At 34.3% G+C, this 20723-nt stretch overlaps 1 protein-coding gene across 2 annotated transcripts; it reads right to left on the reverse strand.

Annotated features, from left to right (window-relative positions):
* Positions 1–13662: 13662 nt before the first annotated feature.
* On the reverse strand, positions 13663–20723 carry LOC117112812 (F-box only protein 8-like). Of its 2 annotated transcripts, none has more exons than XM_033255990.1 (6): positions 20587–20717; positions 19335–19613; positions 17529–17655; positions 16244–16362; positions 14821–15005; positions 13663–14344 (listed from the first exon to the last, which is right to left on the reverse strand). In XM_033255990.1, exons 2-6 carry the CDS (start codon positions 19574–19576, stop codon positions 14148–14150), a joined length of 870 nt encoding a protein of 289 aa, XP_033111881.1. In that variant the 5' UTR covers positions 19577–19613; positions 20587–20717; the 3' UTR covers positions 13663–14147. The 2 variants fall into 2 exon arrangements, with proteins under 2 accessions (XP_033111881.1, XP_033111880.1); XM_033255989.1 differs by having other exon boundaries at positions 13666–14344; positions 19335–19595; positions 20587–20723.

The raw sequence follows: 20723 nt of genomic DNA on the forward strand, positions 1-20723 counted from the left end.
GGCCTTTTTTTCAGTGGCCATTTTTCCAGGGCCTCTTTTATCTACACTGCAGTACAGTGTATACTGGTACAATATTAATTTTTTGATGTTTGAAAAGAGTGTAACATAAGAACAAAATAAAAAGATTTTGAGTCTGAATCGGCCAAAAAATAAGAACACTGAGCCTGGGCAAATTTTACTGGTTCTTATATGTAAAAAAGTGTAGTACGCCTATAAAACATTTTTTTTTTCGAAAAGAAATGCATAAACTTTTGAAATGTTCCAGTTAGAACATGATTCTATGGGATAAATAGAAGTATTTCACAATTTAAAAAGTAATTGATTTGAATATCTAACACCATGTGGTGGATTGTAACATTTAGAAAGTTGTTTATATGATTAACTGAATATTTATTTATTGAGGTACAAATAGACCTACATTTAATCCAAGTACGTGTTTTAAGAAATGACAGACATCAACAACGTTAACGATGCATAGACTTGAGAGGCGGGAATTTATCTTAGTTAATTAGCTATTTATATCTTTTAGACACGCGTTAAGAAAAGGAGGTCACTCATCCAAAATGATAGAAAACGAAGGTGGAAAGGAATTAGATGCGCCAAGAGGAACTACAATTCATCTTGAGGGAAAAGCCTTCCCGACCCCTCGTCAATAACTGATAGTGAATCCCAACACTCAGGGGAAACGTGAATCAACGTGTACAATATAACACTTCTGCACTGAATACGACAGAGGGAGAATATACATACTACTGTACTCTGTGTAGGACTACACGAAGGGTAGATGCCTTGATCACGTGGGTCCCAGGAGGCGTCACACAGGCAGGATATTTGACATCCTAATAATGCGTGTCTCTACAGCTTGAAATAAATTTCATTTGACTGTCAACACACCACGATAGCAACACCAAGGCCGGGTGGTTTGTCCAAGGGTGAAACGGGGTTAACGCGCTTACTTATGTAACCACCATATAAGCCAGCTAAAATAGTGCTTCACATTCACGTAACGGGCCTAGTACTATTATGCCGTTTTTAATTGACTTCCGTATTCTAATATTTTTTTGCATTATAAACAGTCCCATAATACAAGACAAGTTTAGTTAAACATCATAAGATTTGATAATTTCTCTTCAATGGTTTCGTCCCTGAAGACAAACCGTCAATATTAAAAACTTCCCCATTACGTCATCAATACGCTGGCTGGACATGTGAAGATCGCATAAAGTGATCTGTTTTGTTTCTCGTCTGTCTTGTGTCCTCCCTCCCCCGTCACGTTGTCAAGTAGCTGAATGACGGCAAAATTGTAAGGAAGACTTCATAAGAACATCAGTAATCACCTCGACTTTGATGGTGTGGGTAGAAAACACAGACACGAGCCAGAACGGACGCTGCGTGCGCCTAAAGACAACTGATATTGACCAGTTTATCAATAATAGTTATATAGTGTTGTCCCAAAAAATTGTTTCGCACTCATCATTAGCTGATGATTTAATGGAATGAAACTTGAAATAATCAAAATAAACTCATGAGTGATTTTTTGAGACAACAAGTCCATGACTAGTTGGAAAGGTGAAAGGCTAAAAAAATGCAGGCGACCAGGCGGTCAGACGATCTGTGTTCGAGTTTAAAGGAGGTTGCGATGACTAGGCCTACCAATATTGTAGCCAAATAAATTTGCAGTGATATCCTGTAAAAAATACCAGCTCTCAGTCGCTGACACATATATATGCCTATTTCAATAATGTTAAACGATAGTTTAATTGAATACTAAATCAATTTTAAAATAACGTTTCAAATAAAAAAGACAGGATTTCGTTTTTGTATTATGACTAAAATGTGCGTTCATTGTTTGCCAATGACAAACAAACTTTATTAGTTCCAAAGTGTGTTTATAGGGCTATGTATATTCTTCTATTGCTTTTAGTTGGTAGATTTCTAAAATAATTGTGTACTGTAGTGTTATAATTTATGTAGAATATTGGCATACACCTTTTTTTTATACGAACACATTATTATAAGAACACTGGGGCTGAAATTGCTGAAGATAAGAACAAAACAAAAACAAATTGAGGCTGAGGTAAAATGTCTCTATAGAAAAAAAAAACTCCAATAAATGTTACCTGTACATTATATGTGTGCAGTAGGTGTGAATATGTAATATCCATAATACAGTTCAGTAATATCAGAGAGGTATAATTGAGGATGAAGTTGCCAAAAAATTAAAACAAAATAAGAACAAATTGAGGCTGAGGTAAAATGTCAAATGGGTATTTTATTTAAAAATAAATAGAAAAACCAACATACTTTATCCGTACCTTATCTGCAGTAGAATATGTAAATACTCTTTATAATACAGCACAGTAATACTGCTGTAAATAATAATTTTCCACGTTTGTAAAGTGTGTAAAACTAAGAACAAAATAAGAACAATTTGAGCCTGAAATCGGTTAAAAACTAAGAACACTGAGCCTGGGCAAAATTTTACTTAAAACAATGTACAGTACTGTAGTAACTTGTCTACTTTCAAAGAGACACGTAGGCCTATTTAAATCATTTAGGCAGATTTAGAAAAAAAAAAGGAATTGGTTACAGTGAATCAAACTAGACCAAAATTATAAAGGTAATGCAAAGTACCGTATTTAATTATTCATCTGTTAATTGACGAGGAAAATATTAATTCATAACTAAAACGTAATTAAAACATTTTTTTAAATTATTTTATTTTATTTTATTGGATGTATAATGGCGCACATCCAGAAAAACTCAAAGCGTTTCCACACACCACACAGCTCCCCCACCCCGGACCATTGGATACAGAATCAGTACACAACGTGCAACTTCTTTCGCTCCCTGGGGAGTATTCCTAGTTAAGCGCGTAACCAGCACTACTAATTTCATTCCGAATCATTCACCATCTACCAGGTACCCATTTATACCCCTGGACGAAGAGAGGCAAATGCAGATAAAGTGTCTGGCCCAAGGATGTGACGACGAGCATCGGTCGAATCCTCTACCTTCCGATTGAAAATCCAATGCCCTACATGCTAGCGGTTCCCCCGGCTGTGTCCCACGCTTACAATTTGTTAATGGACCTTTCCGCTAAGCCCCGCCCCTTATTATTGATATTGTTGCTAAGGTCCCACAAGTTGTTGCTAAGGTCCCACAAGGCGACAGTGTTAAAACATAGGCGAACACGTGCGTTTGTGGGACAACACGTGTGTTTGTGAGACGCGCGCGTATGCCTAGTGCTGTTCTGATTAGTCAGTTGTTAAGTTTGATTGACACTCCGGAAATGTCTATTGTTCAATTTAGCCCAACACAGTAAAAGAAGTATGTAACCTAGACTTATTGGTTGATATTACTTCATCACATCATAGAGAAAATAGATTTAATATTGAACAATTTCATTTAGTAAAACCACTGTACTTTTTGGTGTAAGCCTAAACAGTTTCGTTAATTACCATCAGTATACGGCTGTGGCTGGAAGTAGCACCAACAAAGTAAACACACTGGTTTTACTTAAAGGAAATTATTCATTAGATTTTTAGGGTTCGAATTTGTTATAGCATTCTATTGAAATTTGTTATTTGAAAATTAAATATTCTATAGAATTCTACCAAACCACTGATCGGTATTTTTGTAAAAAATAAATAAATAAATAAATGTACTATATTTATAAATTAAGAAATTGACATGGAAAATGTGCGGTGGACATGAAAGGATGTACGGTAAGAATGGCCCCGGAAAAAATGGCCCTGGTAAAAATGGCCCCAAATGACAGGTAGGTAAAAATGATGATTACTGTATATAAATCTATTAAACGACTGAATTATACAATATCATACGCGAAAATTATGATTTAGGCCTACATCTAAGTGGCCGACCGAAAGAAGTTGTTTGGAGCTATGTACCCGCACTAGCCTTATTATTATTATGACAACGGATATTGTTCATCAATTTGGTAGGCCTAATACTGTATTTGTAAACCTGTTGTGGAGGAATGTGCATGAATCACTCGTATTGTGTCGTACAATATCAAGCTTATTAAACACAGAAATGCTAATCAAACGGAACAATTAAATCAAGTTAGGCTTCTGGTAGATATGACTAGAAGTTCAACGCCAGGTCAGGGAATGTGTTTCTGCTCTGTAAGTCGACAGGGAGACCTCACAACATAGGCCTAAAGTATCTTTGCCCAACGATAGAACCCAGTTTAAAAATGGTTTGAACTCCTACAAAATCACTAATTGACAGTTTTTAGCTCCGTATCTAACCTACAAATAAATTGCTAATTACTTGAATGTTGTATGGTTTCATAATTTCTCAAATATTATATCATCTTTAAACGGAGACCGATTAACATTAGGAACATGTCTGTGATAAAATACGGAAATACTTCGAAAAATTAAATTAGAAAATGCAATTGTTCATTCAATTGAGTTGTTAGGCCTGTTTAACTTCCAAAGAAATATTTAGACTTCTGCAATAGTATTTTCTGTTCCGGTGTACTTTTCCATAACGTTTATACTCAGTAAGGGTTACCGGTATAAGACAAAATTGTATAGGCCTATGTTAAAACATTTCAAAAATTAATAAGCCTACAATATTTTAATTCATTCTTACTTTACTTAATATATTCAATTATTTCCTTTTAAATTAAAAATAGGAGAAAAGTTTTAATTAAATATGGACCAAAAAACCTAAATATTTAAATTCCTTACTTGAATACAATAATAGATCTATTTTGTGTATAAAATAAAAATGAACTGAAGATAGTGTATAAACAGATAACGTTATGAGATAATAAAACATGACAAAAATAAATTAGTGAAAAATGAAATATTTCGACCTGCTTTCTTTCAACGATGAAACCACCGTCCATTTTAAATTTATGTTTTAACATACTCTAATTTGTGATAATTTTTAAGGTTCATCGCGTGGCCTACAGAAGGCCTTTGGCATAGGCCTTTCGATTTTTCGGCACTGTAAACCGTTTAAGCTCTGTTGGCATCGCGCCCTACATTCCCCTATTGTGGCATACAGCCCCCATGTTAATGGCCTTCAACCTCTCTTTGAGGCCTACAACTCCTCTCTGTGGCCTACAACCCTCCTTATCTACCATCAAATCAAACCATGACGGTCATTTCTTCCTTTTTCCTTAATTGATTTAGGGTCCTAGTTATTTTTATATATTGGAGCGATACATTTTTGAGAAGTCCTTGACGATTCATTCGTTTGGTCATTAAAACATTACGTGACGTCAGTTATGGCGCAATTTCAGCCTTGGTCGGTTCCAGCGTGTCCATCTTTGTAGTTTAACATCCGCGTTGTTCCTTCTCGTCACATCTTCGGTTGTACTGTAGGCCTATACATTGATGAGTTTATGATGGAAGATAAAAACGACATTTGTATCTGGAGAAATGGATGACGAATAGCATTGATAGCATCTGATAGACTCAGGCATCTCCCCACATCTCACATTGAATGCTCGTTTCCTTTATATTTCATTTCAGTTTTATTGTTAATTGTTTATTTGGATTTAATAATATTAAGTTACCTGAAGTCCAAGTTAACTAAAGACAAGCTACACTTCATTGACATTTATAGAATAATTTGCTCGCACAAATGCTTTTAAATACTCCCATTTTATTCATTCAAGAAGGCGTTTTAATTGATTGGCTTGTTTTTGGTGTCTGTCTTTTTCTTTGTGAGTGCAATAATTTCTTTTTCTTTTTTTCTTTTTTTTTTGTGAAATTTTACTCAATTTAGCCAAATTTATTTTGTTGTTGTTGAAAAAAAAAATCATTGATTTTTTTAATTCTCTCCCCGACAATGTCAGATGCTCATTATTATTTTCGATTTATCATTTTGACGTCTTTTAATTGGCCTATTATGTATGTTTTTTCTTTGTGTATGTATATTTATATATGTATGTGTATGCATGTATATATGTATATGTATATATATTTACTGTTCTTACTGGTTTTGATGCTGTCTCTTATACACATCTAGATGTGTATAAGAGACAGAGTATTTTCTGTTCCGGTGTACTTTTCCATAACGTTTATACTCAGTAAGGGTTACCGGTATAAGACAAAATTGTTTTCTGATTTTCAATTTGTAATGATGCTGTTAGGAGAGTCACTAGATAGTTTTCATAACTTTTTGGCAATCCCCTTGGAAGGCAGCATCATGTTTTGAGTTTACGTTTTTCCAGAAATTAAATTTGAATTGAATTGAATCATCAGCCTTTAGTTCATCATTCTGTGATTTTTAGTCACCTAATTGGACTACTACCCCCACCCCCACCGTCATCTATTTCAGGCTTTAAAGTAAACATTCTACAACTAGTATTATTGAGAATGGGGGTGGTGAAACGACTTTTACAAGTCCTTGAAAAAATATATAGATCGTGATTAAAAATTTGTAGAAGTAGGACGATTGTTGAATTGATTAAAATGATAATGTCTGAAAATATTATACATAATTTTTAGTCTGTCAAGATCAACGAAATTTAATAGATTAATAGAATATTGGAAGAAATAATTTGCATATAAAAACAAAACTTAATTAGGTGCAAGGTTAAGAGGAAAGACATGATGACTAGGAATTCCCTGGCGGATGTTATCCATAAGGTTTCCTCGGAAAATTATGAGGCCTGCAAAGATCTTTTATTGAAGTAAATGTTAACACAATTCGGGGCCAAATGTATTCGTAAAGAGCGTCTAGGTCCAGACTAAACTCAACTAAAAGCCGTGATTATTGAGTTTGTCTCGTCGTTGACTTTTTGTGGGTTAAGGGTTACGACTTTTACTGGGCCGGCAATTAATTGATCATTTTAATCGTTTGGTAGCACGCCCTCAGGGTCGTTAACCACGCCCCTTTATCCCTTTAAAAGGGGAGGGGGAGTCACAATCACCAGGATCTGTACTGATGTTTTGAAATTTGAATTTAATAACGACTTAAGTCCCTAAAATTCTGGGAAAAAACATTGTTAGGCATACATCTATATAAAACAATGTCATTAAAGAATTTTACGGAGCGTGATTGAATTGTTTAAGGGCAATTAAATGATCTTTTCAGAAGGTTGTCCCAGTCACTCTATTGTAGAGTGAAACAACTGAAGTAAGGACAACATTTTTTTATGCTCATTTTTAAAACAGTAACTCTGTGTAGTGGCAGACTTAGGGTTCTATTTTTGGCCAAAGTATAATGGTTTTCATTTTCATTTCATTTATTCGTCTCAAAACATAAAAATGGTTCCGCTATCGTATTACCAGTAGGCCTAATAAAGTTCGTTTCCTCGTCTTCGAATCGTCCGGTCCCATTTCAATTATTTTACCATCCATAATATTTGTTGATATATTTCTTTATTTTATTTTTTTCTTAAATTAATATTTTCTTCGATATTTTATTGCAATCTTGGCCCTAATAACAGCTTAATATAAAAAAATTACTTTAATTGTTTTAAAATTGATAAAAGACAGGCACTATTTCATTTCTTGGCCATGTGTAAAACTATGTCATGTTGTTCGGACATGCCTGCAAGTTGTAGTATTATTCTGGTGGGCATTAATCTATTAGGAACTACTTCTTAAATTGGTGTACGTATTAGAACATGAAGGTTAAGGATCCCATAATTAGCAGTCTCCGGCTTTCTTTGTCCGTGGACGATAGTACCCGACTACACGGTGGTCTCTGGCGCTCGCTAAATTTTACAAGTACAGGAGGTCAGCAAAGGGCCTTCATCTTAAGCCGGGATGCGCCAGGATGTTATAGCATCAAGACCTCTCCTTCCGTCAACTTCTAGACACGCACCTTGTGTAAACTTTGCGGTGATACGCGGTCGTCAATCGGGGGATAATTGTCGGCTAATTCTGACTCGATAAGAGAACGAAGATCACAGAATTCCCGCTAGACATTAAGTCAGCAGTATTTAATTAATGTGTTTATCAAGAGCCCTGCTTATCCTTCTTTTGCACAACTAGTTATTCTTGTAAACCTATTTGTGCAAAATTGTTGACATTACTAAAGTTTCTATAGTGCATGCCGAGGCAATGAGTAATCGAAACAATAACATCACTTTAGGAAATGTAAATGAAGAGAGAAAATCCCAATATCTTGGTATTTCGTAGATCGTAATTAATTATATTTTCAATAGAAAAGAAAAATTTAACTCCAGAACAGTGGTGGCGCCGGGGGGGGGGGGGGGGGGGGGGGGGGGGGATGGGAATGAGGATTTTCCCAACCCCCATCGGACAGGCCTGGACAACTGTCGTCCGACGTCACGAATAGGTTGTCGGACTAAAATGGGAAAAAAAACCGCATATTGAACTATTGTGGTGCCTAGAAGCACAATTTGGACCATACTAAGCCATAAAAACTCTTCCAAAAACCTTACCAGGCATATTTTTTTTTAATCCGGGCCATCGACCGAGGCTCTAGACACACCCTCCCCCCACCCCTTGGTTCGGAGCCCTCCGTCGAACATGTCGGACCCCTTGTCGGCAAATTTATGAAGCCACCGCTGCTTCAGAACCCCATTTATTAGATGCATTTTCCCCTGAAAATGACAAAAAAATAAATAAATAAATAAAAAATAATTTTGAAATAACTTTGCAGTAACATACAAATTATTAACTTGAAAATTGTTGAATTAAAAAAATGTGTGCCCTGATTTTTATACTGGATAAATATAAAAAATGATAAAAACACTTTCAAAGACTAGAAAATTAATCATTTTTCACTCTAAAATTATTGGTAAACATTTTATTTAAGTACACTACTGTAATTGCTATGTTTAAGTTGATAATGTTTATGTTACTTCAAAATGAGCAAGTTAATAGATTAGGTAAAATGTGGTTTTTGCAATTTTTTGAGGGGGGGGGTATTTTTTTAACAAAGGCATGTGATCACTAGGTCTATTATAAGTGGCCTGAGGATACGCGTTATCACTTGACGCGTTGTCTTCTGTCTCTTTGAATCACAAACGTAAATTATGACAAACAGCGCCATCCTTACTACTAAAATAACCGATTTTGGTTATTACAAAAATAATAACAAGGGCAAATTGCGATTTACTCGAGTCATGGCGCAATCAATTATCGCTTTGCTTCCCAAGTTTTCCTTCACACCTGCATTCATATTAGCGGTCAAATACGATGCGGTATATGTCAGAAAAGATAAGAATATCGGGAAAATGAAAGAAAAAAAATCCCAAAATCATTATGTTGAACAAAAATATCAGAACTATTTTGACAATTTGTTAAACGGTCATAATAAGTATGTGGCCGGAGTTATAATTAAATCAGCAGACACATGAGAATGAGTTAGAGGTCATTGGAGGGAAGAACAGAAGGGACAAAGGGATAAAAGGAAACTAAATACTTCAAAAATTATGTTTATTAAAGGGTTAAGTTCGCTAGTCATAAGTTTCACTAATCATAAGGTTCAATATTCATAAGTTTTGCTAAGCATACCATTTGCTTATTATATACCAGGCCAAGCCAGCAACCCCTTCACCCAAATTGGTCAAGACACGACGGACTGAAATATGTTATTCTTTGCGCTTTATAATGTAATATATTATAGTCTTAAACTGTGTCGCAACCGCTTTAAAATGGCCTAAAGAGCCCCGAGCACTTTTACCCCCCAGACACAAACTGCTCTGAATGAGGGCTCACTTGCACAAGGTACTGCATCCAAACTTTTCAAGTTAGCATTTCAGTAACCAAGTCTTCATAATGTCCGTAGTAAATACACAATTTACGTAGCACCTAATAATCTGTCTTGAGTGCAAAACATGGGTTGCTTAAATTACTTGTACAGGATATTAAGAGCTGTAGAAATTTTCAAACGGGTCTGGATGAAGATTTACGGGCCACATTTTCTTAGTTTTCACAATTAAATCAGTAAATCGACAAGTATGAGTTGTCTTGGTACAATGCAACCAAAATTAGTAATTTGTTCTGGACTTATCTATTTATGGATCTAGGCCTATGATAAATTTCCATAGTATTTTTGTATATTCCGTACGTCCGTAATTCGGCAAAATTGTCCGTAGCAACTACGGAAGTTCCGTAGTACTGAGAAGTTTGCATGTATTTCCAATTCAGAGTTGCAGGACTTCTAGGTTTGTTGTAGGATTTTTTTCTCACTGCCAAAAACAACTCCACTCACCAAACCTCATATTGAGATTTAGTTTGTGGCTATAGGCCTACTGAGCATTGTGTGTGTATGTTTGTCTTGTGCAAGGGACTGCCACTACGACAGTGATATATTTGCTATTGACAATCATTGGTGCATGTGTTGTGTGTCTAAATAGATAAATAAAAATAAATAGAATACGTTTAGGTCTGTCTGACAAGTAACCTTAAAACTGCTATTTGGTATAACAATTAATAAGCTAATATATTATACATGACAATTACAAACCAAAGACACGAAAAGTAATGATAGATAACGAAGGCAAATGAGTACTGTATGCTGTTTTTGTATGTAATAAATTATAACGAAGCAACAAAAAATAAGTCGACTCGATTGATAACTACTTTCATTATCCTTCCTTATATTGCATCATATATATTTCTATTAATTTGTTATTAAAAGTTTCGTCACACAACACATCAAGATAGTACATGCGAAAAGATAGAGTGGTATCTATATAATTTCTATGCAAACACGTGCAGAGTTAGCTGATGATACAGAAATTCACTTTATCACATCATAGGCTTATTACTTAATCGATTAAGTCATAATTATTAGCATTGGAGAGATTTCGCAACCTTATAAAAACGATAATACGTCATCTTCATTATCGTCATTTGTACCTAAAATATTCTTGACAATACATATACGAGCTGAATAAGATCGTTGATTTATATAAAAAGCATGGACCGTCTCGTTGTGACAGATATGCATCTGTAGGGGATGAATTCACTAAGACGTATCTGTATTCGTGTACAGAATATTGTTTTCGTAAGTTTACGAAACATCCCTAATAAACGACACATCGTTACGAATAGAAACCGGAATTAAGGCCTGTTTATACTTGCAACGATAACGATAAAAATCTAAAAAGCAATTGTTACTGGTATAGAAAATAAAAGAAATAAGAGAAGTTTTTACACTAGGACAATTCGATAATGATTTATCGTGTATACGATAGCAACATATTTTGACAAAATCGAATCAGATGACGTCATAATAATGGAAAACGTTAAAATCGTAGTAGTAACAACGATTTTATCGTTTTTCCATGATTATAACGTCATTTAAATTTATTTTACAAAACATTTTGTTATCGATACACGATAAATCGTTATCGAATCACCCTAGTGTAAAAACTTCACTCATTTTCTGTATGAACAATTGCTTTTTAGATTTTTATCCGTTATCGTTGCAAGTATAAACATGCCTTTATGCGCATTGCCAGTTCAGACAGCGTTCGTATCGAGTAATGTTTAGCTACAGCGCCTTATGTTATCCCTAGCCCATGTGGAGGTGATAGCAATGTTAGGTACCCCTGATCATTGGATCCATGACCACAAACATAAACTGAAATCTGTTCTTCTCCCTTGGGAGCATCCAAAGTGTGGGTGAGTGCATTGCCTCAGATCAGTACATAGAACAGTCTATCAGGTAGGCCTACAAATTTAAACTGCTGGTTAAAGAGAAACACTTATAATGTGGTTTGCAATAAGGGCACAAATGCAATAAATAGCCAGCGATTTGAATCCTGACGGCCAGGCTGAGCCCGATCCGATCGTTTTAAGCCCACCCCTTGGATACTTCTTCTTAGTTCCCACAAACAAGAAACATTCGTGGTTAACATATTAAGACTGGTTTCCATTGTTGCGACAGTGTTCTCAGTAGAATCGCTGTACTGCGCAGCAGTCCCCGGCGCAACCAAGGAGACTCTCCGATTCGACCGACTAATTAGCATCACCGAAATACAGTATGATAGCATGTACCAATTGTATGGAAACCAAGCGTTTGGCTGAATAGTGGTTTGTGGAACATTGGCAAAATCCTGGCCCTCACCATTCTGATTGGTCAGTTGGAAAGTGCAATTGCAACTCAGAAAAGGTCCATCGAAATATTATATAGCATTTCTACGACTTTTGACACTCCTTAAAGAATTTGATATGTTAAAAAATAATAATTTTAACAATAATTGAAAAAAATAATACCAATAGTGACAATTAAATAACAATGACGAATAAATTTCAGTTATTCTTCTGAATTTAGAGTCATTGATTGTAAAGCCGGAATAGATGACACAATTTACGGGACTTATTTTGCATAAAAATGAGATATGTCAAAAAATAATATTAATAATAGCCAAAAAAACAATAACAATAGTAACAATAAAAATAACAATGAAGAATACATTTCTGTAAATCTTCTGAAACTGAAGTCATTGATTGTAAAGCCTGAATAGATGACATTATATTTTTTTTGGGACATTTTTTGCATAAAAAAAGACTATTACATTCAAAGCTGATATTTATACATTTGTTCAAGCATAGAGAATAAAACTATTGGTATATTATATACCTGAAACCATTGGTGAATGCAAGGTATGATGTACTTAAAACAGGGTGTAATGTACTTCCGCATTCCTACACAATATAAAAACAATTAAGTTTTTAAATAATTTGCAGTTTTTGTTCAATAATAATAATAATAATATGAATAATAATCGTCATGATAGTGACTACCGTAACAGTTTCATCATCAAACAAATTTTAAAAATACCACCTGTGGTAAAATAAAAAATCCTCAATTAAAATATTTGATTGTTTAGACATCAAAAAAATATTAAATAATTTGTCAGCTCTAAATGAGGCAGAAATAGAAACAATCTGTTTTTGCAGATTAACAGCCTATGCTAGTAAAATATATTTGGCAAAAACATATGGCATACCAAAATATGGTCATGATGACATCTCATCAAGATCATATATAGGCAATCGTGACTATAAATGGGCATATGACAGTTTTTTTGTCAAATGTCTGGATTGAGATCATGTATGGCCTGTTTGCAGAAGAAAATATTATTTCTTTAAAGGTTAACAGCTTACTTGTTACAAAATAGGGAATTAAAAAATATGACTTATTTTTAATTGAAATATAGGTTTTTTTTGGTTTTTTTTTGGATAAAAAATAAACAGTATATCTTTAGCCATCACATAATATTTTTTTTTTTCAGGCAAACTTCAGCATTTACCAAATAAAAACTTTTGTGGTATAGAGGGCGGCATATTATTACTACATCAACTGCAAATTGGAAACTAGAGCTATGAAAGAGGAGTTTTATGTACATACGTAATAAAAATACAAAATGATAATGAAACTATTAATATTATAAATAGAAAAAACAATAAAAATAATGAAAATAATAGTAATAAAAATAACAATTAATAATAAAACTAATAATAATAATAAAACTAATGATAATGATGATAACAATAATAATAATAATAATAATGTAATAATAATAATAATACAAATAATAATAGTAATAGTAATAATAATATTAATAAAAATACAAATAATAATAATAATAATAATAATAATAATAATGTAATAATAATAATAATACAAATAATAATAGTAATAGTAATAATAATATTAATAAAAATACAAATAATAATAATAATAATAATAATAATAATAATAATAATAATAATAATAATAATAATAATAACAACAAAAGATCTATTTAAAGCTCATCACAACAACACCCCAATGTAAATTATACAATTAACTTTTAATGTTTCAGATTTGTCTAACATTTTTAATAAAGTCATAAATGTACGATAAAGGTGTTTCATTTATGAATACAATCTAGAATTAATTTTGCATTTCTTTTTGACTCTTATTCTCAATCGACAACATTTTAATCAGCTTCTAAAATTTCTAAATAAATATTCACAATATACATAATTCGCCACAAAAAACCTGTAAGCATTTATATAAAACCCAATTTTTGCCTAGCTCTTAAACGAAAATGTTTCCATTTTCATCACATTCTGAATGTGTGCTAAACATAACAATAATTTAAAAAAAAAAGACTTCGATCAATATAATTTAGAATCGGTAGGAACTTCGTTCAATAGTCAGATCTGGTCACCTACTGCTTCTTACCATTTCTGCGGAGCAATGTGTCCGACCAAATAAATGTTATCGTACAGGTGTCCCGAGAGTTCGTCATCAACTTCTTGCGTTGCCCGACGAAGATTGCGGATGAATTCTCGTTTGGACATTTTGTTCTTGACCTTTGGACTTGTCAGGTCAATGGACAATAACATCAAGGAGTAACAAAGAACACAAATAGTATCTGAAAAATACAACAATTGCATAGACTGATATTATTTCAATCCCATCATGCATTGCACAACATGCTAAATACATAAAAATCATTTGCATAGGCTCCACCACACCTAAAGCAGCAAATTAGTTAAATGGGTTAACATACTAATAATAACTATTAAGTTTTCATTGGAGTAGAGATTTAGTTCCACACTCCCATATTTAGTTCCACATTCTCATTTTTCATAGCCCCCAGGCTGGAACAAACCTACGCCCTGATAATGTGCTGGTTCTTACGTAGAACAACGATCAGTGGCCTCGTCCTAAGCATTTGAAACAACAAAAAAAGTGTTCCCAAATGTGCCAACTTTCAAAGCTTCAGAGCATTATTTAGGGTCACTCGAGGGGTCATAATGTCAAAGTTGGTGTGCAGCAACTTATAACCTATAAATGACCAATCAAGGAAGAAAAACCTAAAAAAGTGTCGAGTAATAAAAAACTTACCGACTGTTAAATTGCAGTCTGGATTGCAGCTAATAAACTTCCTTGCAAACATTTCGATCAACGTATGTAGGTACGGACCTCTTTCGCTGGGCGTTTGAACGTGAGAAAAAAACGTGCGCAATGCATTCGGTAGAAAATGGTTTGCATAGTCCTCGAGGCCGACCAATTCTTCTAAAACATCGCTCCTAGTTTGTTAAAAACATTTATTTATTTAAGCATTATCATCCAACAATATTTTCTGTTGTAATGCCATGTATACTCTTTCAAATTTCTGTCAGACTCAATATTGTTTGACAAAAAAAACTGTTGTATGTATGCCATATATAGTCACAATGTGCCTATATATGTGATGTCATCATGACTATATTTAGGAAAGTTGCATTTTTTTGTCAAACAAAAGTTTATAGTCGGGACAGGGCTTTGGACCTCTTGTCAGGGCCCTTGTTAGGAAATCTCTAGCGCCCTCGCTGTTTAGACTTATGTTTGAATATTTACACCATCAGACTTTCGTCTGCCAGCAAAGAATTCAACCTAATTTCAAAATACATGAAGAAATGAAATCAACTTGATAATGAAATAATAGATAGGATAGATTTACATTTGACTAACAATATTTACATTTGACTTTTCGAACCAGTGTAGCAACAATTACAACAATTTTAAATTTGCTATACAAAAAAAAATTTTATAATAAAAAAATTGATTTTAGATTATTAATTGACTTTTAGAATCAGTGAAACAAGAATTGCGACAATATTAAATTTGCCATAAAAATAAAAATACCTTTTATTATATAAAAAAAATGAATTTATTAAATTCATAATTGACTTATAAAAGAACTGCTGTAACAAGAATTATAACAATATTATATTTTCCAAACAAAAAATCTTTATATTCTGGATGTATTTGTATCTCAACAAAAGAAATACTGTACAATAAATAAAAGACTGTTATATGGTAGTTCTTACAATAAAATCTTGACAATGAATTAAATACACTTTTAACAATTTCCCCTACAATTACAGTTACTAAGATTGGACTGCAAAAGTGTGAAGAAGCAATTTATTCAGCAATGCATTTCAAAGGAGACCAACGTTGGTCCTTAATCAAAACGAAGTAGTAATTTTTCAGATTTTAATGTTGGAAATTATACAACAACTTATATAAGTTTGAATGAAGTATTACCATTGATTGTACTATGTACAGTATTTGTTGTGATAGCAAAATGAATTAGCATTATGGATTATTTCCAATGTAAAATGTAAATATCTGTTTTTCAGAAATTCATCACCCGGGCCGACTTGTTTCACCATCCCCCTACTCTTGAATCTGCCGCTGAATGCAAATGTCCTATGGCCACTGGACATTTATTCTGCCATGGTGTATTATAAATCAATAATGATTGATTGATTGACGTACTTACCTTGTTCGCAAAAACTGTCGAACCTGCCAATGAGCCAGCCTGTTTGTAGTATGAAGGAACTTAGCGATTGCAAGAGCATCATTATCGACAAGGTTGTGTTGGAATAAATAATCTAACCCCTGCAGAAAAGACATAATTATCATTAAGATAAATCAGTGCAAAAGAGTCCGTTGCAAAGAATCAAAGATATACTGGATTTTTATTCATACTTCAAGGTCGCACAACAAGAAATGATATTTTAGAAGGCATAAGCAGTGGTATGATGCACTGCACTTTATACGCATAAAACATTAGCACTATTAGGAACATAGCAAACTAGTCAATTTGAGCTAGGCCCCTGGGGATCCGTGACAGCCTCAGTACAGCCCACCCTTTGATTGCAAGGGTACGAAACCGAGATAAGTAATGGATCTGCGGCAGTAATAAGTTGTAGGTAATAATATTTTATCTCATATATTTTTACATATTATTGTGTTAACTTATGTCAGTTTTTCTAGAAATGGATTAACACACTTGTGAGCTACAGAGACCAATTGTACTGTGATTTTTATGAAAGGCAAAATAAAGAATGTATGAATGATTTTCATCCCCGGACTTTATCAGAAATTACTGTTTAAAGTGCAAATCACCAAAAATTACGAGAAAACTTGACAACTGGAATCTGTTTTGTATACAGTATGTACAGCAATGTGTCATGAAATAATATTATAGCCTGATTATAGGTTTTTTTTTTTATGACGAAAACATACATCATGCTTATTTCTGATTCTATGTATAACATTTAGGTGGCTATCAATAGAATATTGGGTAATTAGTCTGGAATTATCACTATTCAAAAATAGTGCAGCATGTTATCCATCAAACAGCTACTATTAGTAGCGTAACGCACGCGTTCTCATGCAGCGGTCTGAAAGCACCCCCGACCTATAAGGGACCCCTCCCATAGGGACTTCGCTCTAGAACCCTGATGCAAAAGTGCTTTGATAATATATAACAGCATATTGTGTCTCTGACATCGCCTGTACGACATATATCACATATCCAGTGACGGATTAATGTGGAAACAAAGAAAAAGTATATTCAAATTTTAAGTCTGTGAGTGATTAGCGTGCGATACCCCAAGAAGGGCCCCAGTCTCAGAAAGCCACAGAGGCCCCAGTCCCAGCCTTATGCCACCACAGGCTCCTATGCAAATGAGACACACTGTCACTCCATAAATGTTAACGTTATTATTGTAGTATTGTGTAGGGTCTTCTAACATTATGTTATTACTCCTCATACTTACTACTTGTGGGTCTGCAGAGAAGGCGAGGCTAGCCTCGTCCAATTGTAGGTAAAGTGTCTTCCAGGAGAAGCCTGGTTCATTCATGCGCTCATACGCTGTCACACATCCCCATGTGGCTCGACACAACCTAAGCGAATCCACAAAAATTACTTTATCTAATAGCACTACAATGTTATTAAGGTTTTATGATATAATATATTCAAATAAGTATGTATTATTCATTTGTCTATCCATTAGCATACATAGTAGATTTTTATTAAAGTTACAGTATGATTGTTTTCAAAAAGAACAACACCATGACATTCAATTCAAGCCTTAATGAGAAAAAGGTTAAAAAAAAAAGGCCAAATGAAAAAAATAAAATATTTCTCATGAATTTTTGGAAAAGGAGAAGATTAATGATACCACTTTTTTCTTCCCAAAGAGGATTACCTATACAGACAGTATGAAGTCCTTTTGATATAATATAATATGTTAATATGTTATATTTATATAGCGCTTAATGCCAACAAGGCTTCTAAGGGCTTCGCATTACTACCCCCGGTCATTGGATTAGACGCCTATGAAACACAAACTGTTCCATAAAGTTGCAGCAGCTACATCAGCGCATTTTGGCATTTAACCCTACCAGGTACCCATTTATACTCCTGGGTGGAGAGAAGCAATGTAGATAGCGCCTTGCCCAAGGACACAAGCGAAATGCACAGCGAGAGGATTGAAACCCCAACCTCGAGGTTGGGAAACCAAACCGTTCCAACTGCGCCAAACCACTTCTACAATATGAGTTGTATTGCCTTCGAAACAACCCAAAATCGTGTTATTAGACATCAGAACTACTAGCACAAATATTCATTGCTTATTAGATGTTTTATATTTCTTCCGGAATTTCTGGAAACTTTTTTTGTCTTGTCAAAATAATGGCAGAGCCAAAGAAAAATACGAGGGAGGGATATAAAACATTTTTTCTTTTATTTGGCCTTCGGAAACCATAAGCCCACTGTCCCAAAAATCTTTCAGAATTTTCACAATTTGATATCTATATTCAAAGCCTATAGTGTTATAATCAATTAATGGTTGAGATGAACAGGGAACTATTGGACAATGGATTATGCTACGCATGAGCGAAGACAGAAAATAATGCAAGGGCTGTTGCTATTGAGACTAGTGTAGCGATAATGCATGAATTATCATATAGTACATCGGTCTATATTAGACCTTACTGTATTTCTGATTTTTTTAAATCTCTTTTTTTCCATACATGAATTCAGAATTTTTGAAAACAAGAATCTACTGTGGCTAGGTTAGGCTTTGCGCATCCAAGCAAAAGATCGGGGATTTGCGGTCTTAAATACCACCACACGCTACCACATAAAATGAGGCAGAGAGAAGTCACACCAGTCAGTCACTCGTCGCAAAATTTGATTTTCAGTTATTAGTAAAGGGTTAAACAGTAAAATAAGAGCTATAAAATGGTAAAAGAATCATTTAAATCCGACATTTCTTTAAGAAGCATGTTTTGGCCATTATCTCCAAAACAGGATTTGCGACAAGCGACTGGTTTGGCTTGTTTTTGGCTTGGTTTTTGATCCCTGATCATGTTTTGTGTGACATTATCAAATCATGTTTTGTGTGACATTGTCAAAATCATGTTTTGTGTGATATTGTCAAAATAATGTTTTGTGTGACATTGTCAAAATCATGGTTTGTGTGACTGTCAAAATCATGTTTTGTGTGACATTAAAATCATGTTTTGTTCAACATTCTCAAAAATCATGTTTTTCTAGTGTGACATTCTCAAAATCTTACCCCTGCCAAAGCAGTTGGTCGTTAGCGAGCTCCTTCCAGAAGTCATTCACACAGGCAGCCAAGCACAGATCAGTGGCGTTTAGGTTGGAAAGAACCGCAAGAGCGAGCTCAGGTGGCAACTCTGCTAGGTCTGGGAACCTCGTCTTCAGGTTCGGTAGTTGGCTATGTCGCTTTGACCTTCGATGTTTACTGACGCTCCCTGAAGACTGATTCCTATTAATACGTCTTAATGACTGACCCATATCCAAGTTACCATCATACCTATAAAGAAGTTTATTTCTTTATGATTAAAGAAATTGTGCACACATTTAAAAAAAAAAGCAATATATTAAAAATTACAGTACAGTTTACAATTTGTAAAGCATGATAAATGTTTTATTGTACATCATATTCTCATCTTTATCTTGGGACCACAAAATCAAATCAGAAATACAGTCCTCTATCTGGCTACTGTGTGGGCCTTGTAACCTTTGAATTTCATAATCAATAATAAAAATAATTTTATAAAAAGTATTTGGTATTGTGTACAGCTGGTTTTGCAGATATGCAGTGGTATAAACACATTTTTATACCTCCCTGGATTGGTCCTGGTAGCAATATAAAATTATTATATTGAATTGAAAGCTCCAAAGTTGAATTTCTCCAATAGGCCTAGATGTATACAATCTATCTACTTGTCTTGATGGTAATGTTATTGTTGGCATTTAGATAATATATTGCTATCTTGCAATATTGTAAACAATAGTAAAAATTTGTATATGTTTTGTATGAATTCATCATCATGTGGGTCTAATGTAAATGCACAACAATAACAAAAGTTTGAATCTCATCCAAGTAAGGGAAAGTTGTATACTAAATTAAAGAGATGATACTTTTTGGATAGCCTAGGCCTGTGGTTGTTGGTGTCTGATGATATAGTATAGAGGCCTACCTAGCCCTAGATAGTAGTAAAATGGCCTATCCTCAAGTTAGGCCTAGAACTATCACATTTTTTTTGCAGAGTCTGCGAACGCCTGGCTGCCCTAGCAGAGAGGGCCTAGGCCTACCTACCTTTAAAGTGTAGCAGTACTACTACTACTACCTTACACTGCGTAAGCCTAGACTAGATAGAGAAATGCCAGGGAGGGCAGGCCAACCTAGGGCTAGGCCTAGGCCTAGCTAGAGCCTATATAGGGCATAGGGTAGGCTGTAGGCTGTACCTGCTGAGCTAGCAACCTCGTATCGTAATACCTACGCTGAACATTCTACTCACCATCACAGCGAAATTTAACCCTTGATTTGTTTTTATATAATGTTTTAACCAGTATGAAAGTTGAGGTAGACAAATGGCGAAACGCAACTCCGTCGTCAACCTTGCATTGCGTCAACTTGCAAGATGTCAACAAACAT

Source organism: Anneissia japonica, unplaced genomic scaffold, assembly GCF_011630105.1.
Source record: "Anneissia japonica isolate Jap-2015-1 unplaced genomic scaffold, ASM1163010v1 scaffold172582_len1462937_cov174, whole genome shotgun sequence".
Lineage (NCBI taxonomy): Eukaryota > Metazoa > Echinodermata > Crinoidea > Comatulida > Comatulidae > Anneissia > Anneissia japonica.